Here is a 26,082-nt window from a genome sequence, read left to right on the forward strand (position 1 = left end):
GATATTTCTGACAGAGGTCAGGAAATTAAAGATTTTAGATACCTGTCGAGCCCTTCAGTTCAATCCTCGGCCGTCAGTGGCCCAGTGTATGGAAGTAATTGGACTAATGGTGGCGGCAATGGACATCATCCCGTTTTCACCTCAGACCTCTGCAGTTGAACATGCTCAGGCTGTGGAATGGAGATTATGCAGACTTGTCTCCTCGAATAACCCTGGAGCAGGAGACAAGGGATTCTCTTCTATGGTGGTTGTTTCTGGATCATCTATCCCAGGGAGCATGCTTTCGCAGACCATCCTGGGTGATTGTGACAACAGATGCCAGCCTTCTAGGGTGGGGAGCTGTCTGGGGTCCTCTAAAAGCTCAGGGAGTGTGGACTCCGGCGGAATCTGTTCTTCCTATAAACATCCTGGAACTGAGAGCGATCTTCATTGCTCTTCTGGCCTGGCCTCAGTTGGCTTCGGCCCAGTTCATCAGATTTCAGACGGACAACATAACAACAGTGGCTTACATCAATCATCAAGGAGGAACGAGGAGTTCCCTAGCGATGACCGAGGTAGCCAAGATAATCCGGTGGGCGGAGGCCCATTCTTGCCATCTGTCAGTGATCCATATCCCAGGGGTGGACAACTGGGAGGCGGACATTCTGAGCAGACAGACTTTTCATCCGGGAGAGTGGGAACTCCATCCGGAAGTGTTCTCCAACCTGATTCTCAAATGGGGTCGGCTGGAGTTGGATCTCATGGCATCTCACCAGAATGCCAAGCTCCCGAGATGCGGGTCGAGGTCCAGGGATCCCCAGGCAGAACTGATAGGCGGTTCCTTGGTCTTTCAATCTTGCATACCTATTTCCTCCGTTTGCGCTTCTTCCTCGAGTCATTGCTTGGATCAAACAGGAGAGGGCATAAGTGATCCTCATTGCTCCTGCGTGGCCTTGCAGGATTTGGTATGCAGATCTTGTGGACATGTCATCCCTGCCACCTTGGAGACTTCCGTTGAGGAAGGACCTTCTCATTCAAGGGCCCTTCCTTCACCCAAATCTAGTTTCTCTGAAGCTGACTGCTTGGAGATTGAACGCTTAATTCTATCCAAGCAGGGGTTTTCTGATTCGGTCATAGAGACCATGATCCAGGCTCATAAACCTGTGACTAGAAAGATTTACCATACGATATGGCGTAAATATCTTTTTTGGTGTGAATCCAAGGGCTACTCATGGAGTAGAGTTAGGATTCCCAGAATTTTGTCCTTTCTCCAAGAAGGATTGGAAAAGGGTTTATCATCAAGTTCCCTAAAGGGTCAGATCTCTGCCTTATCTATTTTGTTACACAAACGTCTGGCGAATGACCCAGACGTTTAATCCTTTTGTTATGCCTTGGTTAGAATCAGGCCTGTGTTTAAACCAATTGCTCCTCCATGGAGTCTGAATTTAGTTCTTAGGGTTCTTCAAGAGGCTCCGTTTGAGCCTATGCATTCCCTAGATATTATGTTGTTATCTTGGAAAGTTTTATTTCTTGTTGCCATTTCTTCAGCTCGAAGAGTGTCTGAGCTTTCGGCATTGCAATACAATTCACCTTACCTTATTTTTCATTCAGATAAGGTAGTTTTACGTGCTAAACTAGGGTTCCTTCCTAAGGTTGTTTCAGACAGGAACATTAATCAGGAGATTGTTGTTCCTTCCTTGTGTCCTAATCCTTCTTCTCAAAAGGAACGTCTTTTGCACAATTTGGACGTGGTCCGTGCTTTGAAATTTTATTTACAGGCGACTAAGGACGTTCGTCAGTCGTCTTTTTGGTTTCTCATTTTCTCTGGAAAACGTAAGGGTCAGAAAGCTACAGCTACCTCTCTTTCTTTTTGGCTGAAGAGTATCATCCGTTTTGCATATGAGACTGCTGGACAGCAGCCTCCTGAAAGAGTTACGGCTCATTCCACTAGGGCTGTTGCTTCCTCATGGGCATTCAAAAATGAAGCTTCTATTGAACAGATTTGCAAGGCTGCAACTTGGTCCTCTCTTCACACTTTTTCTGAATTTTACAAATGTGATACTTTTGCCTCGGCTGAGGCTGTTTTTGGGAAAAAGGTTCTTCAAGCAGTGGTGCCTTCCATTTAGGTTCCCTGTCTTGTCCCTCCCTTATCATTCGTACTCTAGCTTTGGTATTGTATCCCACAAGTAAGAATGAAGATCCGTGGACTCATCGTATCTTTAAAAAGAAAAGAAAATTTATGCTTACCTGATAAATGTGTTTCTTTTTAGACACGATGAGTCCACGGCCTGCCCTGTTCTCTGAGACAGGTTATTTATTTTTGTAAACTTCAGACACCTCTGCACCTTGGCTTTTCCTTTCTCTTCCTAACTTCGGTCGAATGACTGGAGTGGGTTTGAAGGGAGGAGCTATATATAGCAGCTCTGCTGTGGTGCTCTTTGCCTCCTCCTGCTGACCAGGAGGTGAAATCCCACACGTAAGGATGAAGATCTGTGGACTCATCATATCTAAAAAGAAACAAATTTATCAGGTAAGCATACATTTTCTTTTTGTTTTGTTGTGACATTGATTAATGTTGCTTACCTATATTTTGTAGTTAAAAGTAATTTTATTTTTCAAATCTTAAAATACAGTTTTAACCGACCATGCTACAAAGCTCTGGGGCAAAATTGCAGTGGGACTATTTTCTGCATTTATCACAATTTAAGTGGCCTACCTTGGCATGCTGATCAATAAACAATACCATGAGAACAAAATACATTTTAATATCTCTTAAACTTGTTAAATGTTCTAAATTTAATTTTTGACTTACATGTCTCAAAAGAAGTATCTTATTTTTGAAAATTCTGTTATGACTGTTATTTTTTTTTTTATTGTATACATTTTTTTTAGTGATTTTGTTAGGACCATATTGTCTTTACATCCAAAATATTACTCATAATTTGATTAAAGAGACCATCATTCCATGTTAATGGGTGATACATTTGACAGTACGGAAGTCCTATCTATGCCTAGAAACAAATGGCTGAATAAACCCAATAACGACTTTTATTAAAGAAAAATTGCCTACATGAATACTCTAATTGGAAATCATTTAATTCATTAATTAATTTATTCTGTTTTGTGACCCAAATTTTCAATCTAACAAAATAGAATAATATGTATTATTATGCCATCTGTGACAATGAACAATTATTTGATTGGGGAACACATTAGGATTCTTTGTATACTGAAATAATAAACGTAATAATTTTAAAATGTGTGCACAAATAGCGAAAATTAACGTACACATCCTCAATCTCTTTCAATCAAACAGAGCAAATTATTGAGAAAGATGAAGGGCCTTATTATACTCATCTTGGTGCTGGACCTAATGTGGCAGCTATCAGAGAAATTATGGAAGAAAGGTAATTAAAGGAAATCATGATTGTCTGTCAGTTCATTACTAGAAGCTTTTACCTGGGTGTTAAGCTTTTTATGATATATCTGTGTGTATGTGGTATAAATGCTTTGTTTCTTCTGGAAGATAGACATTAATATTTATCATAGCTAAGAGGGATCCTTTTTTTTTTTAAATCAATATTTGTTATTGAGGTTGTTAGGACATGACATAGCATAAAACATGAGACAATAACGCATAGTAAGATTGACATTATACATGTACAATAATTATATTAATAGAGTTTTATTAAACAAGTGCCAGTGAGAATAACTGCCACTTAGCTAACTAGATTGGAACCTCTTTTTATTTTTTAGGATTATTAATTCTTCTCGCTCTATATTGAGTCACTGATCATGGACCCATGGACCCACATAAACCTGAACTACACTGAGTTCCAATGATATAAATGGTCACTCTTGGACCTTGATAGAGTAACAGAGCAGTAACAGTAATGTTATATAAAATGTTAAAATGAGAAAAAAAGAAAGATAAGTGAAGCACTAACCAGGTTAAAGTATAATTAATTAATTTGACACCATACTTCCATATACATAAATATCTTTAAGTTTTGAACTATGGAGTTCCGAAGCATCATATATTTATAAACATAAAGATGTTATAAGACAATATTAGTCTATGGTCTAAATAATTAAAAGAAAGGGAGCTATTCGGAAACAAGGCTAAAGGATTCGTGAACTTCCAGGTGCACTTCATATGAGCTCTAGATACACAGAATATGGTTCATGTGGTGAATAATGTAAGATAACCAAAGAATTGCATTTGTTTAGTCATATAGATTTTTTCAGACATTGGCTATTTCTAGGCTCATATGTAGCTAAAACATTCATTAGGAAAATACTAAGGGGGGTAGTTATCAACGTGTCAACTTTCCTGCCTTCGCCGGCCCAATACGCCCGCCTAAGCTTGCCTCACATCGCCGCCGCGGACCTGAAAAATTTTGCCTAAGTTATCAAATAAAGCTGTCAAAAAGCCGCGCACCAAGTACGGGGCGATGAGCAGCGGACTGTGAGAGTTATCACTCATCCGATCTCGCTGCTCTTCGGCTTTTTTACAGCTTTCTTGCTAGCCTGTCACTAAGCACCCACACTAACTACACTGTTCTACAACCTATACCGCATTCTATTTGCTGTTCCGATAAGCCAATAGAATGCGAGCTCAATCTGATTGGCTGATTGGATCAGCCAATCGGATTGAACTTGAATCTGATTGGCTGATTCCATCAGCCAATCAGATTTTTCCTACTTAAATTCCGATTGGCTGATAGAATCCTATCAGCCAATCGGAATTGAAGGGACGCCATCTTGGATGACGTCCCTTAAAGGAGCCTGCATTCGTCGGTAGTTCGTCGGTAAAGAAGGATGTTCCGCGTCAGTGGGATGAAGATTGAAGATTGAAGACCCCGCTTGGAAGATGACATCGCCCGGATAGAAGGCTTCTTCAGCGCCGCTTGGAAGATGACATCGCCCGGATAGAAGAATTCTTCAGCGCCGCTTGGAAGATGACATCGCCCGGATGGAAGAATTCTTCAGCGCCGCTTGGAGGATCACTTCATCGGATGGAAGATTTCTTCAGCGCCGCTTGGAGGATAACTTCTGCCGCTCCGGATCTCCTCTTTGGTTCCATCGCTGCTCGGCTGAGTGAAGACGACTCAAGGTAGGATGATCTTCAGGGGATTAGTGTTAGGTTATTTTAAGGGGGGTTTGGGTTAGATTAGGGGTATGTGGGTGGTGGGTTTTAATGTTGGGGGGTTGTATTTTTCTTTTACAGGCGAAAGAGCTGATTTTTTTGGGGCATGCCCCCACAAAAGGCCCTTTTAAGGGCTGGTAAGGTAAAAGAGCTTTGAAGTTTTTTAATTTAGAATAGGGTAGGGCATTTTTTTTATTTTGGGGGGGTTTGTTATTTTATTAGAGGGCTTAGATTAGGTGTAAGTAGCTTAAAATTGGTGTAATATTTTTAAAATGTTTGTAACCTATTTTTTTTATTTTTTGTAACTTAGCTTTTTTTTTGTACTTTAGTTAGTTTATGTTATTGTATTTAATTGTAGTTATTTGTAGTTAATTTATTTAATGATAGTGTAGTGTTAGGTTTAATTGTAACTTAGGTTAGGATTTATTTTACAGGTAATTTTGTATTTCTTTTAGCTAGGGAGTTATTAAATATTTAATAACTATTTAATAACTATTCTAACTAGCTAAAATAAATACAAAGTTACCTGTAAAATAAATATAATTCCTAAAATAGCTACAATGTAATTATTAATTACATTGTAGCTATCTTAGGGTTTATTTTACAGGTAAGTATTAATAAATAAATAAATTTATTACAGTGGCGGCGGTGTAGTGGGGGGCAGGATAGGGGTTAATAAATTTATTATAGGTGGCGACGGTGTAGGGGGGGCAGATTAGGGGTTAATAAATTTAATATAGGTTGCGGCAGGGTCAGGGAGCGGCGGTTTAGGGGTTAAACTATTTAGTTGCGGCGAGGTGCGGGATCGGCAGGATAGGGGTTAATAACTTTATTACAGAGGGTGGCGGTATAGGGGGGGCAGGATAGGGGTTACTAGGTATAATGTAGGTGGCAGTGGGCTCCGGGAGCGGCGGTTTAGGGGTTAATACATATATTATAGTTGCGGTGGGCTCCGGGAGCGGCGGTTTAGGGGTTAATACATTTATTATAGTTGCGGTGGGCTCCGGGAGCGGCGGTTTAGGGGTTAATATGTATAGAGTAGCTTGCGGTGGGCTCCGGGAGCGGCGGTTTAGGGGTTAATATGTATAGAGTAGCTTGCGGTGGGCTCCGGGAGTGGCGGTTTAGGGGTTAACATGTTTATTATAGCTTGCGGTGGGCTCCGGGAGCGGCGGTTTAGGGGGTAATAACTTTATTTAGTTGCGGCAGTGTAGGGGGGGGGTCAGATTAGGGGTGTTTAGACTCGGGGTACATGTTAGGGTGTTAGGTGTAGACATCTCCAATAGAAATCAATGGGATGTCTGGCAGCAGCGAACTTGTACTTTCGCTATGGTCAGACTCCCATTGATTCCTATGGGATCCGCCGCCTTCAGGGTGGCGGTTTGAAAACCAGGTACGTTGGGCCGTAAAAGTGCTGAGCGTACCTGCTAGTTTTTTGATAACTAGCAAAAGTAGTCAGATTGTGCCGCACTTGTGTGCGGAACATCTGGAGTGACGTAAGAATCGATCTGTGTCGGACTGAGTCCGGCGGATCGAAGTTTACGTCACAAAATTCTACTTTTGTCGATCTCTAGCCTTTGATAACTAAGGCGAATCAGCCTCGCCACAAATACGCTGCGGAATTCCAGCGTATTTGAGGTTGACGGCTTGATAACTAGTCCCCTAAGAAGCATTGTGGTCACATATAAACAGAGATCACAGCATGCATACCAAATGGTGTGATTATAGTACTTTTAATAAACTTGGCTGCAGTCTCATAGCAACACATATGAGGTATCTTAAGTTTTAAATTACAATACTCTATAGTGGCATCTTTACTGGGATGATTAGGATATCTCGCCCTCTAATGTGTTGACTTACATCATAGTATGAAATAGCTATAAAGGATGTTATTTACTATGGGAGAGAGTCTTTATACTCTATAGGAATCATAGTTCTTTTAGCCAGAGTAGAGATAGCTCCTTCCACCTTTAGGCACAGTGCGCCACAAATCCTGAATAGTCAGCAACAGGAAACATCTTCTTAAAAACGGGTGAAGGGGAAAAGGGAATCCCTGGTTCATCCCATTCCTGAGATATAATTTCCGACATACGGTCTGGAACTGGAAAAACTTCCACGGAAGAAGGAAAATTATAGTATTTATTAAGTTTACTAGATTTCTTGGGGTTGACAGCAACAGAAGGGTCGGAGTCGTCCAAAGTAGCCAGTACCTCCTTTAGAAGTAAACAAAGGTGTTCAAACTTAAATCTGAAATTAACTTCTTCAAAATCAGTCAAATGATTTACACTGTCAGAATCTGAGATCTCACCCTCAGAAGATACTGAGGTATCCTCCTCATCCGACTTATGGGGGAAGTCAACCATCGCATAAGAAGATGGAACAGATACCTTACTAGCAGAAATATGATTTGATTTCCTCTTGCGATTACCCGCAATTGGAAAAGCAGATAAAGCCGCAGAAGATATCTGGGCAGCAAAATCTCCTGGCAAATAAACGCCTGAGGCCTGGATGTTTGAGGAGAAAGCTGTGGTATATCCTGAACAGCATTATCCTGAGAGACAATAGGCTTAGAAGGGAGTAATTTATCTTTACATTTTAGGGTCCTAGCTAAACATGAGGAACAAAATTGCATAGGCAAAACAATTTGGGTCTCTAAACATAATAAACATTTATCAAAAGAAACAGACTCCTGTTCAGTGTCCATAGCTAAGATAGTGCCAAAATTTTTTAAAAATTAACTGTCATTTTAAGAAGGAATTGCAATCCTTCAGAGCGCAATAGCGCTAAGTATGCACAAGTAAAGAAAACAAAAAATGCACTTCTACACCTTAATCAGACTGAAGTGCCCTACCGTAACCATCAGAAGCTGAAATAAAACAAATTAAGATCTCTCCGGCAGTCCAGATGATATCCCCACAGCTGCCACAGAAGAGGACTCACAGAGAATGACATCGCTCCGCTCAGTATACAAGCGGAAGAGCGGGATGTCACGTGAGGGACAGCACAAGAAACTGCGCAACAAACTAAAAGCGCACATTAATAATCTATCGGCAGTCTTTCAAAGCTAACGGTTACGATCCCAAAACGAAATACATTTTTTAAGAAAACACCCTAAAACACTAACAGGGGTAGCAGTGGATACCCATCGAACAAAGTACATTTGAAAAATATAAGTGAATTTAAAAGTGTCTTAAAATAACATGCTCCATCTGAATCATGCAAGTTTTATTAAGACTTTGCGATCCATTCAACAGGTCGCAAGCAATGGCTTTCCTGCTAGAGAAAAAGTTACCAGCCAAAAAAGACAAAGTTACTTGTCCCTCATTGTAGGCAGAAGTTCTTACTTATTCATTGCAATTTCTTACTTATAAAAGCATGCATGGATGCATGTATAGATTATGGGCAAGATTAAGTGGAGCACTAATTAAAGCTCCCACTCGAGCGTTAATTGCGCTAGATGTAAGCTTTTTGAGCTTGTCGGGTTGCGCTCTTATTATGAGTTGAAAGTAAACTTTTCGCTTGTGCGCTAACCCGGCAAGTGCAAAAAGCCGAAGTTAGAACATTGCATGTATACTAACCTGACATCAAAATATGAATATTTCACATTCCAATGTTCTTCACATAGACTATGTTCTATTTATTCATAAATACGTATTTCTACATATATCTGGTGTTTTTTTGGTACAATATATATATATATATATATATATATATATCAGGTAGGACAAGAAATGAAAAACACTGCGCTACAGATGATACCAACAAAATAAATCCACAGATATAAGGATCCATCCTAAGTATCCTAAAAAGTAGCAGAAAGCAGATTCAGACCATAAGTGTAGTAATACACGAGAGTCTCTTTCTATGGCACTAAAAGCTAAATATAAGTGGTATCAGGCTACAAATTTGAAAATTCACCATTTAATAAATGTTAAAAAAATATATTAAAAACATAAAAAGACCATCAATATACAGAAATATTAAAAACAATACAAATTATCAACAGAAGGCCAACAGTTTGTTTGAAACAACTCAGAATCCTGATGCGAAACAGCCAGAGATTATCCAGGAATCCTGCAGTGAGACAGAGAATCCTTGTCAACATTATGATAGAAGGTTCAAAATAAGGTGCAAATAGGTACTTACACCGTATATTAGAAAGCAGTCCTCACTCGACAAATCCCTTTCTCAAGAGAGCTTGAGAAAGGCACTCCGCCAAAATGCGTTGCTCTATTTTCGCCCTTCTGGGGCTTCCGTAGTTTGTAAACTATAGGTTTACTATAGGTTGTACAGAGTAAGCAGAGTTAGCCGAAGGTATGGGAATCTTAAAAAGACCAAACCGTATTGTACACCGAGTTTTGGGACCGCATTTAGACATGTATATGTATGTACAGTATCTCTATGTTAAAGCCCTTTTCTGCCTTTTGAGACATCATATCTTTGAGCCTTTATAACTTTTTGGTGCAGTATTTTTTTGGAATCATTTTTATTAGATATTGTTATTATGAGTGTAACTGTACTTTGTAATGTATTTTTAATGTGTTTTGGGACAATTTTTTTGTTTCACAAAACAGTTAACTAGAGCTTTGAAGTTGCGGTAATCATTCTAGCGTAAATTGTAATTGTGCTCAAGCGTTCATGTTTTCTTTCAACTAGTAATACGATCTGTAAGCCCAACGAGCACAAACACCCATAATAAGCCCCTTATCGCTCAGGTGCTCCACTCATAATCTGGCCCTATATGTATATATACACACACGCATGCGTATACTTTGTCACGTTTTAGAATAAACCAATACACATAATGAGTTTGGTATTAAAGGTTGTTATATGTTAGTCAGTTTCCTTTTGCTTAAAACAGCATCAAGAATTACATTAATAGTAATATATTCGTGTTAAATAGTGTTATTCTGAAATGAAATATTGCTCTGACACTGGTTTATTTTGTAGGCTTGGTCAGAAAGGTAAAGCAGTAAGAATTGAAAAAGTGGTTTACACAGGAAAAGAAGGCAAAAGTGCTCAGGGGTGCCCAATTGCTAAATGGGTAAGTGAATCAACCTGTGATTAAAAACATAACTAATACATAAATATTTACTTCCATTTATATGATTTTCCTCTTCAAGTAAATAACTCATTCTCATTTCCTTTTCCAGTGTGTATAGAACATTTAGTAAACCGAGGGATTTTATATTAGGATTTTGCTTACAGATAAAATGAGCAATTTATGTTCAAAATATATAAATAAGGAATACATCTAGAAAAAAAAACATGCTGGGCATTCATTGGTCACAAATGGTATATTAAATTAAATGTATTTTCTGTTGTTTCTTGATAGTACTCATAATAATAATAACATACATAAAACTATCAATGTATAGGTAACTACAGGATATAGCTATATTGTCAAAGATGGTGAAATATCTCCAGTGAGCGTGTGTACTAAACAATGGAAACTAATACATAGCTTAAAAGGACTTTAAATTATTGTACATTTATATGCATAGAATATTTATATTAGCAAATACCACCTGCAGTGCAAAATATCTCAATACTAAATAGATGTTTTAAAGGGACACTGAACCCAAATTTTTTCTAGCGTGATTCAGATAGAGCATGCAATTTTAATCAACTTTCTAATTTACTCTTATTATCAAATTATTTTCATTCTCTTAGGCCTAGATTTAGAGTTCTGCATTAGCTGTCAAAAGCAGCGTTAAGGGGTCCTAACGCTAGTTTTGGCCGCCCGCTGGTATTTAGAGTCAGGCAGGAAATTGTCTAACGCTCACTTTCAAGCCGCGACTTTTCCATACCGCAGATCCCCTTACGCCAATTGCGTATCCTATCTTTTCAATGGGATCTTCCTAACGCCGGTATTTAGAGTCTTGGCTGAAGTGAGCGGTAGAGCCTCTACCGACAAGACTCCAGCCGCAAAAAAAAGTCAGTAGTTAAGAGCTTTATGGGCTAACGCCGGTTTATAAAGCTCTTAACTACAGTGCTCTAAAGTACACTAACACCTATAAACTACCTATGTACCCCTAAACCGAGGACCCCCCCACATCGCCGCCACTATAATAAATATTTTTAACCCCTAATCTGCTGACCGCACACCGCCGCCACCTACATTATTCCTATGAACCCCTAATCTGCTGCCCCTAACATCACCGACACCTACATAATATTTATTAACCCCTAATCTGCCCCCCCCCCCAACGTCGCCGCTACCTAACTACACTTATTAACCCCTAATCTGCCGACCGTACCTCGCCGCCACTATAATAAATGTATTAACCCCTAAACCGCCGCACTCCCGCCTCGCAAACACTATAATAAATAGTATTAACTCCTAATCTGCCCTCCCTAACGTCGCCGCCACCTAACTTCAAGTAATAACCCCTAATCTGCCGATCGGACCTCGCCGCTACTCTAATAAATGTATTAACCCCTAAAGCTAAGTCTAACTAGACCTAACCCTAACACCCCCCTAAATTAAATATAATTTTAATCTAACGAAATAAATTAAATCTTATTAACTAAAGTATTCCTATTTAAAACTAAATACTTACCTGTAAAATAAACCCTAATATAGCTACAATATAATTAATAATTATATTGTAGCTATTTTAGGATTTATATTTATTTTACAGGCAACTTTGTATTTATTTTAACTAGGTACAATAGCTATTAAATAGTTCATAACTATTTAATAGCTACCTAGTTTAAATAATTACAAAATTACCTGTAAAATAAATCCTAACCTAAGTTACAATTAAACCTAACACTACACTATCAATAAATTAATTAAATAAATTACCTACAATAACATACAATTAAATAAACTAAACTAAATTACAAAAACAAACAAACACTGAATTACAAAATATAAAAAAAGATTACAAGAATATTAGGCTAATTACACCTACTCTAAGCCCCCTAATAAAATAAAAATGCCCCCCAAAATAATAAAGGTCCCTACCCTATTCTAAATTAAAAAGTAACCAGCTCTTTTACCAGCCCTTAAAAGGGCTTTTTGCGGGGCATGCCCCTAAGTAATCAGCTCTTTTGCCTTTAAAAAAAAATACAACCCCCCCCAACATTAAAACCCACCACCCACATACCCCTACTCTAACCCAAACCCCCCTTAAATAAACCTAACACTAGGAACAGGGCGTAGTTTAATTGTATGTAATTGTAGGTAATTTATTTAATTAATTTATTGATAGTGTAGTGTTAGGTTTAATTGTAACTTAGGTTAGGATTTATTTTACAGGTAATTTTGTAATTATTTAAACTTATTTAATAGCTATTGTACCTAGTTAAAATAAATACAAAGTTGCCTGTAAAATAAATATAAATCCTAAAATAGCTACAATATAATTATTCGTTATATTGTAGCTATATTAGGGTTTATTTTACAGGTAAGTATTTCGTTTTAAATAGGAATACTTTAGTTAATAAGATTTAATTTATTTCGTTAGATTAAAATTATATTTAATTTAGGGGGGTGTTAGGGTTAGACTTAGCTTTAGGGGTTAATCCATTTATTAGAGTAGCGGCGAGGTCCGTTCATGTCAGGAATCTACCTATTGCCTCCCACTGAAGTGTCATACCTATTCCTGCCCTATAAATTCTAGCTACGCCCTGTTCCTAGTGCTTAGTATTGTTGTTTCTAGCACTAGAGAAGCTGCAATCTCCTGAGCTCTAAACTCATGGTATTTTCTAATCTGGACTTTTCCTGTTCGTTCTACATCTAAGCCTGCCATTTGGATTACAATTAGCTGCAGCTCTTGCTGCCGTGAACTCCTGGAAGCATTAGTACAAATCCGGAGCTTTTTCACTCCTGCATAATTTCCTCTCATCAAACACTTCTACAATCCAAACCGCCAAGTATTTACCATAACCAAACCTCTATTGTCATTTGTAACTTTTTCAATATTCAAAATAAGAACCGCTTACTTAATATCAAATCTTCACCGCAGCAACGCTACAACTTCAGCGTGTGACGTCACCTGTCACTCTCCGCTGCCGATCAGCTACGCCCACTATTCCCCGCTCTGGAGAGCGGAAGGCAACATTGTATCACTCTGCCTACAGTCTGACTCAGAACAAATATTACGCTGCCATTTGCATCACAAGCTAAAGAGGAAATAGCGCTGCCGTGTTCAGCAGTAAGTGACTGTCTCTTGTAACCACTTCCATAAGATCCATTATTCTGGTTCCATTATACAGTCAGTGAGTATCTGACATATGCTTCTAAACTTTACTATAGTAGTATCTCTGTCTTACAAGAAGCTCTCTGCAAATACAAATTAAATTGCTTCAAAACCATTTATAGCAATTTTGACTTGTCCCCGCAAATTGTAATTCTATATTTGTTACAATTTGCTATTTCAATGTATCAACTCCACTGAGCAAGATATCTATTGCATTCTCAGTTTCAATAGATTATAGCTTCGTGGTACAAACTCCAATTGAGATCTACAGCTGAGATCACAAATTCCTTAGTCACCATACAGGAATATTCATAGACAGGGTAAGACCCTTACAGTTCAGCAGATTAGGGGTTAATACTTGAAGTTAGGTGGCGGCGACGTTGGGGGGGGGGCAGATTAGGGGTTAATACTATTTATTATAGGGTTTGCGAGGCGGGAGTGCGGCGGTTTAGGGGTTAATAACTTTATTAGAGTAGCGGCGAGGTCCGGTCGGCAGATTAGGGGTTAATAAGTGTAGGTAAGATAGCGGCGACGTTAAGGGGAGCAGATTAGGGGTTAATAAGTGTAGGTAAGATAGCGGCGACGTTAAGGGGGGCAGATTAGGGGTTAATAAATATAATATAGGGGTCGGCGATGTTAGGTGCAGAAGATTAGGGTTACATAGGTATAATGTAGGTTGCGGCGGTGTCTGGAGCGGCAGATTAGGGGTTAATAATATAATGCAGGTGTCAGCGATAGCGGGGGCGGAAGATTAGGGGTTAATAATATAATGCAGGTGTCAGCGATAGCGGGGGCGGCAGATTAGAGGTTAATGAGTGTAAGGTTAGGGGTGTTTAGACTCGGGGTACATGTTAGGGTGTTAGGTGCAGACTTAGAAAGTGTTTCCCCATAGGAAACAATGGGGCTGCGTTGGGAGCTTAACACTGCTTTTTTGCAGGTGTTAGGTTTTTTTTCATCCCAAACTGCCCCATTGTTTCCTATGGGGGGAATCGTGCACGAGCATGTTTTAGCTGCTTACCGCTACCGTAAGCAACGCTGGTATTGAGGGTTGAAGTGCCGGTACATTCGGCTCAACGCACCCTTTTTGGAGTCTAACGCAGCCCTTCAGACAACTCTAAATACCAGCGTTTTCTTAAGGGTGCGTTGGGAAGAAAAGGCGTTAGCTACGCGGGTCTTTACCGACAAAACTCTAAATCTAGGCGTTAGTATCTTTATTTGAAATGCAAGAATGTAAGTTTAGATGTCGGCCCATTTTTGGTGAACACACTGTGTTGTTCTTGCTGATTGGTGGGTAAATTCACCTATCAATAAACAAGTGCTTTCCATGGTTCTAAACCAAAAAAAATAGCTTAGATGCCTTCTTTTTCAAATAAAGAAAGCAAGGGAACGAAGAAAAATTGATAATAGGAGTAAATTAGAAAGTTGTTTAAAATTGCATGCTCTATCTGAATCACGAAAGAAAAAAATTGGGTTCAGTGTCCCTTTAAGCAGATGGTTTTAGCAAATTTGCACTGTTTTGCAGTTACAAAAAATTCCTCTTGAGTATTTTTTATCCTATCTCCTCTGCTGTGGCTAATTATATAGAGATATAAATGAGCTGATATAATAATAAAGCAATTACTGCTCAAAACATAGCTGTGTTACACTCCTGAAGCTTGTGGTATACATTAAAACCTGCCTATCAGGAACTCAACACAATTTTGAGAGTTAAATTACAGAAAAATTGGGACAAAATAAATAATAAAAGTATACTACCAAGTTATTTTTTAATATACAATTAAATGGAAATTAAAATTTCCTTCTTAATATGAGGAGAGTCCACGGCTTCATTCCTTACTTGTGGGAAATACAGAACCTGGCCACCAGGAGGAGGCAAATACACCCCAGCCAAAGGCTTAAATACCTCCACTTCCCTCATATCCCAGTCATTCTTTGCCTTTTGTCACAGTAGGTTGGCAGAGAAGTGTCAGAAGATACGGAGTAGTTCCTTATGGAGGTTAGTACCCTTCGGAATGGGACTGAAGTTTTACGTAGTCTTCACAGCCTCTCAGTGAGAGCATTGACAAATGTTAGGGTCTGGAGATGCAGGGAGAGTCTTTCTGCGAACCTATCTAGACTCGTATTAACAGCTCCTAAGCAATCAGTGTTGACGAGTTTCACTGCCTGCTTCTATCACTCAAGCCCATGTCAGGAGCAATGCTACAAGACTGTCAAACTTGAGAGGCTGTGTGTCTGTTCCACGACAGAGATTCCAGTAAGATTGTTTAATTTTTTTTTTACACATAGCGCAAGAAGACAGGGTCACAGTGTGACTCCTTTTATCTGTATGGAATCAAGGGTTAATATCTCCGGAAGGGGATTATTGAACAGGGGGTATTTATCGCATCATTTACTTTATTATGTTTTATGCTGCGACATGTGTGAGATGAGGCTCAGGCAGATGTTGGAACGTACAGGTTTTACTTTCGTTTTTGGTTAGCTGCGCAGCCCGTTAGGTTTGGCACGCTTTTTCCTGTAGCAGGGGCGATCCTGCATGGCGCACCACGTGACCGGGTGTGGTCACACTGATTTCCTCTTTTCCTGACCGTGAGGTTTACTGGAGACAAAGCAGTTTCTCTGTGGGGCCTGGGTCATAGGAGGTGGTGAGTGCCCCAGCCATTGGGGGTAAAAAGGTGGCATTTATTTTTTCCATAGTCCATCTTAAAGCGCAAGCTATGGAGGACTCTGATACGTTAGAGGGTACTCCCTCTTTACCTAAATCTAATACCTGTGAGGAGGCTACGGTATATCCACCTGCTCAATTATGTTCCACATGCCTTGATAAAGGAATTTTATCTAAGAAAGCCAATATGTTTAGTACCACTGAGCCGTCCACCTCTGAGGAGTCTCCGTCCCGTGAGGAGCATTCCCTGCTGTCATCTCCTATTACACATGCGGCTTCCCATTGCACTGCTAATCCTCCTTCAGGAGGGACCCTCTTACCGCCAGACTTTACTGAACAGCTATAAACGGCAGTGTCTGGAGCGTTCAATGATTTACCTCGCCCCGCAAAGCACAAGTGAAAGGTCAAATATTACTATCCTTCCCAGGGGTCATCTACTAACTTTATCTGATACAAGATTATCTGATGATGAAGACTTTCTGGGTCGGAATCTGCTGCCTCTAAGCCTCCAGCTGAGGAGGAACCAGACTTTAGATTTAGGATTGAACACTTACGCTTTCTGTTAAAGGAAGTTTTGGCTACTTTAGAAGTTCCAGAACCAAAATTACCTGAGGAACCTTGTATACCTAAACTAGATAAGGTCTACGAAGACAGGGTTGTACCACAAACTTTCCCGGTTCTCGTAAAGATGGCAAATATTATTAAGAATGAATGGGAAAGACTTAGTTCTTCCTTTTCCCCTTCTTCTTCCTTTAAGAAATTATTCCCGGTTCCGGACTCTCAATTAGAGTTGTGGGGTTCTGTCCCTAAGGTGGATGACGCTATCTCCATGCTTGCTAAATGCACTACTATCCCACTTAAGGATAGTTCCTTGGTTAAAGAGCCCATGGATAAGAAGCTAGAAACTCTGTTGAGAAAGATGTTTCTTCACACAGGATATTTATTTCAACCGGCAGCAGCGATTGCTGCGGTGGCTGGAGCCACTACCTAGTGGTGCAACTATTTATCTTAGTTGATCGAGGTGGAAGATCTCCTTGACACGATCCAGGAAAGAATTAAGGCCTTGAGGGTGGTAATTATTTTATTTGTGATGCAAATATGCCGATTATTCGCCTGAATGCCCAGGCGTCAGGTTTTTCAGTGCTAACGTAGGGCACTCTGGCTTAAGTCTTGGTGTGTGGACATTACTTCAAAATCTAGACTTCTTTCCCTGCCATTTAAGGGTAAGATTCTTTTTGGTCCAGGCCGGGACTCAATCATATCCATGGTCACTGGAGGCAAGGGTGCCTTTCTACCGCAGGATAAGAAAAACAAACCTAAGGGACAAGGTCCTAATTTTCGTCTCTTTCTTTCAGATAAATCCCAATGGCAGCAGCCCTCCGCAAAGCCTAATCAGCCCAAGGGAACTTGGAAACCGACTCAGTCTTGGAATAAATCCAAGCAGAACAAGAAGCCTGCCGAGTCAAAGTCGGCATGATGGGGCGGCCCCTGATCCGTCTCTGGATTGTGTGGGGGGCAGACTATCTCTCTTTTTGGTAGCTTTGCTGGGGTATGTGCAAGACCCTTGAGTCCTAGAGGTCATCGCTTAGGGGTACAGGATAGGTTTCAGATCTCATCCACCCAGAGGCAGATTCCTCTTGTCAAACCTGTCTTTAAGGCCAGAAAAACAAGAGGTCTTTCTAGGGTGCGTGAGGGATCTCTCCTCTCTGGGAGTGATTGTACCCGTACCTCTAGCAGAAAGAGGTTTGGGAAACTACTCAAACCTTTTTGTGGTCCCAAAGAAGGAGGGAACTTTTCGCCCAATTCTGGACCTAAAGTGCCTAAACACTGGAGCCACTACCTAGTGGTGCAACTCTTTATCTGAGTTGATCGAGGTGGAAGATCCCCTTGACACGATCCAGGAAAGAATTAAGGCCTTGAGGGTGGCTAATTTTTTTATTTGTGATGCAAATATGCAGATTATTCGCCAGAATGCTAAGGCGTCAAGTTTTTCAGTGCTAGCACATAGGGCACTCTGGCTTAAGTCTTGGTGTGTGGACATTACTTCAAAATCTAGACTTCTTTCCCTGCCATTTAAGGGGAAGATTCTTTTTGGTCCAGGCCTAGACTCAATCATATGCACGGTCACTGGAGGCAAGGGTGCCTTTCTACCGCAGAATAAAAAGAACAAACCTAAGGGACAAGGTCCAAATTTTCGTCCCTTTTGTTTGGATAAATCCCAACAGCAGCAGCCCTCCGCGAAGCCCGATCAGCCCAAGGGAACTTGGAAACCGACTCAGTCTTGGAATAAATCCAAGCAGAACAAGAAGCCCGCCGAGTCAAAGTCGGCATGATGGGGCGGCCCCCGATCCGTCTCTGGATTGTGTGAGGGGCAGACTATCTCTCTTTTTGGAGGCTTGGCTGGGGGACGTGCAAGACCCTTGGGACCTGGAAGTCATCGCTCAGGGGTACAGGATAGATTTCAGATCTCATCCACCCAGAGGCAAATTCCTCTTGTCAAACCTGTCTTCAAGGCCAGAAAAACAAGAGGCCTTTCTAGGGTGCGTGAGGGATCTCTCCTCCCTGGGAGTAATTGTACCAGTACCTCTAGCAGAAAGAGGTTTGGGAAACTACTCAAACCTTTTTGTGGTCCCAAAGAAGGAGGGAACTTTTTGCCCGATTCTGGACCTAAAGTGCCTAAACAAGTTTATGTCGGTCCCATCGTTTAGGACGAAGACGATAAGGTCCATTCTGCCCTTAGTTCAGGAAGGACAGTTCATGACTACTATAGACTTGAAGGATGCTTACCTTCACGTTCCAATCCACGAGGAACACTTTAAGTTACTGAAATTCGCGTTCCTGGATAAGCACTTCCAGTTTGTTGCACTTCCATTTGGTCTATGCTGAGTCAGTGGAACGGCGACCACTCAGATCTGTCACAACAGATTTCTGGACAACCGGTCGAGAGAATCGCTCTCTTGGTGGCTCTGTCCAGATCACCTGTCCCATTCTTCTTGAAACCATCCTGGGAGATTGTGACTATGGACCCAAGTCTATCAGGATGGGGAGCTGTTTAGGGTGCCAAGAAGGGACATGGCGTGTGGACTCGAGAGGAATCTCTCCTCCCGATCAACATTTTAGAACTTTGAGCGATATTTAATGCTCTGAAGGCTTGGCCTCTTCTGGGTTTGTCCAAGTTTATCAGATTCCAATCAGACAACATAACCTCGGTGGCTTACATCAACCATCAGGGGGGTACGAGGAGCTCCCTAGCAATGAGGGAAGTATCTCGGATTCTGCAATGGGTTGATGCCCACAACTGCTCGCTGTCATTCCGGGTGTGGTTCGCGGACCTGGTGGGGATGTCTTCATCTCCTCCATGGAGGTTACCTTGTCGCAGGGATCTGCTGGAACAGGGTCATTTTGGTCATCAAAATCTAGATTCTCTGAGGCTGACTGCGTGGGGATTGAACGCTTAGTCCTAGCCAAGATAAGTTTTTCTAAAAGAGTGATTGATACTCTCATTCAAGCTCGAAAGCCGGTCATTCATCGCATCTATCATAAGGTGTGGAGGACTTACTTATTCTGGTGTGAAGAGCGTGGATTCCCCTGGCATAAGGTCAAGGTTTCCAGGATTCTTTCGTTTCTCCAGGATGGTATGGAGAAGAACCTGTCTGCTAGTGCCCTAAAGGGACAGATTTCGGCTCTATCTGTGTTATTACACAAGAGGCTCGCTGAGCTTTCTGATGTTCAGTCTTATGTTCATGCTCTGGCTAGAATCAGGCCTGTGTTTAAACCTTCCGCTCCTCCTTGGAGTTTAAATCTAGTTCTTAAAGTTTCCAGAGGGCTCTGTTTGAGCCTTTGCATTCGGTTGACATTAAATTACTGTCTTGGAAGGTTATTTTTCTACTGGCTATTGCTTCAGCACGCAGAGTCTCTGAGATGGTGGCCTTGCAATGTGAGCCCCCTTACCTAATTTTTAATGCTGATACTTCGTACTGGGTTGGGTTTTCATCCTAAGGTTGTTTCTGATCTTAACATCAGGAGATTGTGGTTCCTTCCTTGTTTCCTAATCCTTCTTCATCGACGGAATGGTTACTTCATAATTTGGATGTGGTTCGGGCGTTGAAATTCTATCTTCACGCTACGAAGGATTTTAGACAAGCTTCTTCCTTGTTTGTTGTCTATTCTGGGAAGCGTAGCGGGCAGAAGGCCTCTTTCACTTCCTTATCTTTTTGGTTGAGGAGTATTATTCACTTGGCATATGAGACAGCGGGACATAAGCCTCCTCAGAGAATTACGGCTCATTCAAATAGAGCTGTGGCTTCATATTGGGCCTTCAAGAATGAGGCCTCTATGGAGCAGATTTGTAGGGTGGCTACCTGGTCCTCCTTACATACCTTTTAAAAATTTTACAAATTTGACGTTTTTGCTTCGGCTGAAGCAGCTTTTGGGAGAAAGATTTTGCAGGCTGTGGTGCCCTCAGAATAGGGTCCGCCTCTCTTTACCCTGCCGTTTTCATTCAGTGTCCTCTAGAGCTTGGGTATATGTTTCCCACAAGTATGGAATGAAGCCGTGGACTCTCCTCATATTAAGAAGGTAAACATAAATTATGCTCACCAGATAATTTCCTTTCCTTCTGTATGAGAAGAGTCCACGGCCCCCGCCCGTTTTTCTCCGTTGGACAGACCTACATTTTTGTTTATTCTTCTGGCATCCTTTATACCCTGATATTTATCCTACTGTTCCTTGTTCTCTTGGCAGAATGACTGGGATATGAGGGAAGTGGGGTAGGTATTTAAGCCTTTGGCTGGGTGTCTTTGCCTCCTCCTGGTGGCCAGGTTCTGTATTTCTCACAAGTAAGGAATGAAGCAGTAGACTCTCCTCATACAGAAGGAAAGGAAATTATCTGGTAAGCATAATTTATGTTTTTATGTCCTTTTAGTAAAGAGGCTTTTTTAGAATAGCATTACAATTGGAGAAATCTTCTCACTTTTAAATGGACTTAAAGGGATAGAAAGATCAAAATTTAAATGTGGATGTGTGCTCTTCATTTTTGAATAGAAACATTTTTGCAAGGTACTTCTATTAGCAAAATTGCTTCTAGTAAATATTATTACGGTTTTTCAGTTGCATACACACATATGCTGTGAGTGCCCCGTGCACCAGCATCCAAGCACCACACTTTCTCAGATAGTCAGCAGTCGCTTGTATGACACAAATAAGTCTTCACTGATGCCAGCTCTCTCAGAAGATGTGCTTTTCCAATTATCATGCTTGGGCAGTCACAGCATATGTGCATATTCCGTTAAAAATCTAATGGAAGTATATTGCAAAAATGTTTCTATTCAAAATTGAAATGCACTAATGTACATTTCAGTTTTGTCCTTTCTATCTCCTTAATTATATTATTGTCAGCCCTGGTAAATGGTAAACAAAACAAAAAAACTTATGTGAGCATATGATTTAGTATAAATGATCAGTTATCTATTTCTATATATTACTTTTAATACTTCAACATAAATAGCTTCTTCATATTATACTTGCAGGTGATTCGAAGGAGTGGAGATGATGAGAAGCTGCTGTGCTTGGTGAGGGAGAGAGCTGGTCACTCGTGCGAGACAGCAGTGGTAGTGATTTTAATCCTAGTGTGGGAAGGCATTGCTATGTCCTTAGCAGACAAACTATACTCTGAGCTTACAGGCACCTTAAGAGAATATGGAACACTGACTAACAGGCGATGTGCACTTAATGAAGAGTAAGTTATATCATTTATCAATTAAAAATGGTTGCTCATGTTACATTGTCAAATTTCTTTTGTTTACTGTGTACTTTGATAAGAAATATTACAAATGAAAACTTTAAAGGGATATGAAACCCGTTTTTTTTCTTTCATGATTCAGATAGAGCATGCAATTTTAAGCAACTTTCTAATTTACTCCTGTTATCAAATTTACTTTGTACCCATAGTACTTTTATTTAAATAGCTGGAATGTTAGCTTAGAAGCAGGTCCATTTTTGGTTCAGCACCCTGGGTAGCTGATTGGTGGCTACCCAGGGTGCTGAACCAAAAATGGGCTGGCTCGTAAGCTTACATTCATGCTTTTTCAAAAAAAGATACCAAGAGAATGAAGACAATTTGATAATAGGAGTAAATAAGAAGGTTGCTTAAAATTGTATTTCTTTTCTAAGACATGGAGAATCCACAACGTAATTCCAATTACTAGTGAGCTATTCACTCCTGGCCAGCAGGAGGAGGCAAAGAGCACCACAGCAAAGCTGTTAAGTGTCACTTCCCTTACCCATAACCCCCATTCATTCTCTTTGCCTCTGTCAATGGAGGAGGTGAAGTTTGGTGTCTGAAGATATTATTTCCTTTTTTGGGGGTACTTTTCCCTGCAAGCAATATCTTGAGTAAGAGTAGTGGTGGCTTTTAAGCAGTTAGAAAGTAGTGAGGTGGTCCTTTTTCAGATTTCTAACATATTTGCTGTCCTTAGTATAGAAAGCCAGAGTTGGTTACTCTGTTCTTTCTTTTTCTACAGGTCTCTTTAAGGAGTATGTGTCCTTTCACGCCTTGTGAGCTGTCTTCCTGACGGACAGCTGGATTTGCAGGTAAGTGCTTTAGTCTTCTAGATCTTGGAGACTTGCACTTAAGAGGATTTCTCTGCATTATTTATTTGGGTTATGCTAAATGATCCTCAGTAGAGGATTTTAATTAGGCAGTGTGCAGGCACATAAAACGTATGTGACAGGAGACTTAGGGGTTAATCTACCTTTATGGGTATGAAGGAGTTAACTTAAAATCTGTGGCTCATTTTATTTATTAAGACTCTGTGTGGGTCTTATTGAGACTTATTGGGTCAGTTTTTTTTTTACTTTGTCAGCACAAGGTTTCAGAGTGAGAACAGCAGACTTCTGACTGAATGTGTCAGTTTACTGTTCGATCTTAAACGGCTTCTGAAACGCGCGCTTTTACGTTGATGTGCAGTTTCATTTTCAGCCGGACACATGACTCCCTCTCTTCCCGCTCTCAGATCTGATTGGAGCGGCATTGGCTGTGTTAGTCGAATCTGTTAGTCTTACCTGTGAGACCGGCAGGTTTATTCTGGCAAGATTTTTTGTACTCCAGAGGGGCAGGTAGGGCACCTCCATCTGCTGAGATGTAGAGGTCCTTAATTAGGGGTATATTTTTGAGCGCAAAGTGACAGTGTCAATTTTAAAAATATTTATTTTTACTTGTATCTCTGAGAATCTTTTAAGCTATGGACATGGAGAAGGAGTTCTTATGGACAAATGTTTATTGTGTCTTAACACCCAAATTGTGTTACCCATGCAATTTTGTTCCTCATGTCTAGATAAAAAAATTGAAATGTAAAGATACATTTCTTGTTTCTGAGCCTAATCTCTCTCAGGATGATGCTGTTCAGGCAATGCCACAGCTTTCTCCTCAAAGGTCCCAAGCCTCAATGGCATCACATACAGTGCCCTGCAGTTCCTCTCAGCCTCCTGGAGGAGTTTACCATCAGATTTTGCTGCACAGATATCCTCTGCGGTATCTGCGGCTTTTTCTGCTTTTCCTATGTTGGGAGAACGCAAGAGGAAATCTAAATATTTGTCTGTCCCATCTGCTGCCATGAAAGTGTACTTTCCTCATAATTCTTATGAGGAGGATACTTCGGTAGCCTGTGAGGGTGAAATCTCAGATTCTGACAGTATAATTCCTTTGGCTGATGCTAAAGAAGTAAACTTCAGGTTTAAGCTTGAACACCTTCGTTTACTGTTAAAAGAGGTACTGGCTACTTTGGACGACTCCGACTCTCCTGTCGCTGTCAACCCTAAGAAATCTAGTAAGCTTAACAAATACTATGATGTTCCTTCCTCTATGGAAGTGTTTCCTGTTCCAGACCATGTGAAGGAGATGATTACACAGGAATGGGAGAAGCCAGGGATAACTTTCTCCCAGTCTCGGGTGGAAAGTGGCTTTGTACCACAAGACAAGAAGAATATACCTAAAGGACTTTAAAGTAATTTCCGTTCCTTTTGTAACTTTAAAGGTCAAAAGTCTCTCTCTCCTTCCTCCAAGCAGGAGCAGTCCAAGTCTTCTTGGAAACCCAGTTAGTCTTGGAATAAGGGAAAGCAATCAAAGAAGCCCTCTGCTTTTTTCATCAAGCGTAGATACGAGATGTCCCAGATCCTTGGGCTGTGGACATAGTATCTCAGGGGTACAAAACAGAATTAAAATCTCGTCCTCCCAAGGGCAGATTTCTCCTCTCAAGGTTATGTTCAGATCAGGTAAAAAGAGAGGCTTTCTTAAAGTGCGTTCAGGACCTTTCCTCTCTGGGAGTGATTGTCCCAGGTCCAGTAAGAGAACAGGGTCTAGGATTTTATTCAAATCTATTTATGGTTCCCAAAAAAGAGGGAACTTTTCGTCCCATTTTAGACTTAAAATGTCTCATTAATTTTCTCAGGGTACCGTCTTTCAAAATGGAAACCATTCGTTCCATTCTTCCTTTTGTCCAAGAGGGTCAGTTCATGATGACCATAGACCTGATGGACACGTATCTTCATGTTCCCATCTACAGGGATCATCACCAGTTCCTTAGATTCGCTTTTCTAGACAAGCACTTTCAGTTTGTGGCTCTTCCGTTTGGCCTTGCCACAGCTCCCAGAATCTTCTCAAAGGTTCTGGGGGCTCTCTTGGCAGATGTCAGGTCTCAGGGAATTGCGGTGGCACCTTACCTGGATGACATATTGGTTCAGGCACCATCTTTTCAACAAGCAAACTCTCATACAGAGATCTTGTTGTCTTTTCTACGTCCCCACGGCTGGAAAGTGAATCTGGAGAAGAGTTCCCTTGTTCCAGCTATCTATGAATTTTTTTCTGATGGAGGTCATAAGATCCAAACTTCTCACTACTTGCCTCTCTCTACAGTCTACTGTTCGGCCATTAGATTTCTTAGGATCATCTATCTCAGGGCTTATGCTTCCGGAGACCCTCCTGGGTGATTGTGACCACGGATGCCAGCCTGCTAGGCTGGGGAGCAGTCTGGGACTTGTTAAAGGCTCGGGGCCTATGGACTTTGGAGGAGTCTTCTCTTCCAATAAACATCTTGGAGTTAAGAGTGATCTTCAATGCTCTGATGGACTGGCCTCAGTTGTCCTTAGCCCAGTTTATCAGGTTCCAGTCAGACAACATCACCTCAGTGGCTTTCATCAACCACCAGGGAGGAACTCGGAGTTCCTTGGCCATGAAGGAGGTGACTTGCATTCTGCAGTGGGCGGAAGCTCACAATTGTCTTCTATCTTTCATCCACATTCCAGGAGTGGTCAACGGGGAGGCGGATTTCCTGAGCAGACAGACCTTTCATCCCGGGGAGTGGGCTTTCCATCCGGAGGTGTTCTCCAGGTTAACCCTCAAGTGGAGGGTGCCGGAGTTGGATCTGATGGCATCTCGTCAGAATGCCAAGCATCCAAGGTATGGTTCAAGGCCAAGAGATTCTCAGGCTGCCCTGATAGATGCTCTTGCGGTTCCTTGGGACTTCGGTCTAGCATACCTGTTTCCTCCATTTTCTCTCCTTCCACAAGTCATTGCTCGTATCAAACAGGAGAGAGTGTCTGTAATTCCAATAGCTCCTGTATGGCCTTGCAGGATCTGGTTTGCGAACCTAGTGAAGATGTCATCTCATCCACCTTGGAGGATACCTCTGAGGAAGGACCTTCTAACTCAGGGTCTTTTCCTCTATCCAAATCTTGTTTCTCTGAAGCTGACTGCTTGGAGATTGAATGCTTAGTTCTGGCTAAGCGTGGGTTTTCTGAGTCTGTCATTGATACTATGATTCAGGCTTGCAAGCCTGTTACTCGTAAGATTTACCATAAGGTATGGCGTAAATACCTTTATTGGTGTGAATCAAAGGGATACTCTTGGAGTAGGGTCAGGATTCCTAGAATTTTGTCTTTTCTCCAGGAAGGTCTGGAGAAAGGGTTGTCAGTCAGTTCTCTGAATGGTCAGATTTCTGCATTATCTATTCTTTTACGTAAGCGTCTAGCGAATGTGCCAGATGTCCAATCTTTTTTTCAGGCTCTGGTTAAAATCAGGCCTGTGTTTA

At 41.0% G+C, this 26,082-nt stretch overlaps 1 protein-coding gene across 1 annotated transcript in view; it reads left to right on the forward strand.

Annotated features, from left to right (window-relative positions):
- TET2 (tet methylcytosine dioxygenase 2) overlaps positions 1–26,082 on the forward strand; it is a 277,826-nt gene that overhangs the window by 137,908 nt on the left and 113,836 nt on the right. The window contains 3 exon segments of the mRNA XM_053703509.1: positions 3,296–3,386; positions 10,076–10,169; positions 21,526–21,734. Coding sequence (XP_053559484.1) covers positions 3,296–3,386; positions 10,076–10,169; positions 21,526–21,734 — 394 coding nt within the window.

Source organism: Bombina bombina, chromosome 2 (genome assembly GCF_027579735.1).
Source record: "Bombina bombina isolate aBomBom1 chromosome 2, aBomBom1.pri, whole genome shotgun sequence".
Classification (NCBI taxonomy): Eukaryota; Metazoa; Chordata; class Amphibia; order Anura; family Bombinatoridae; genus Bombina; species Bombina bombina.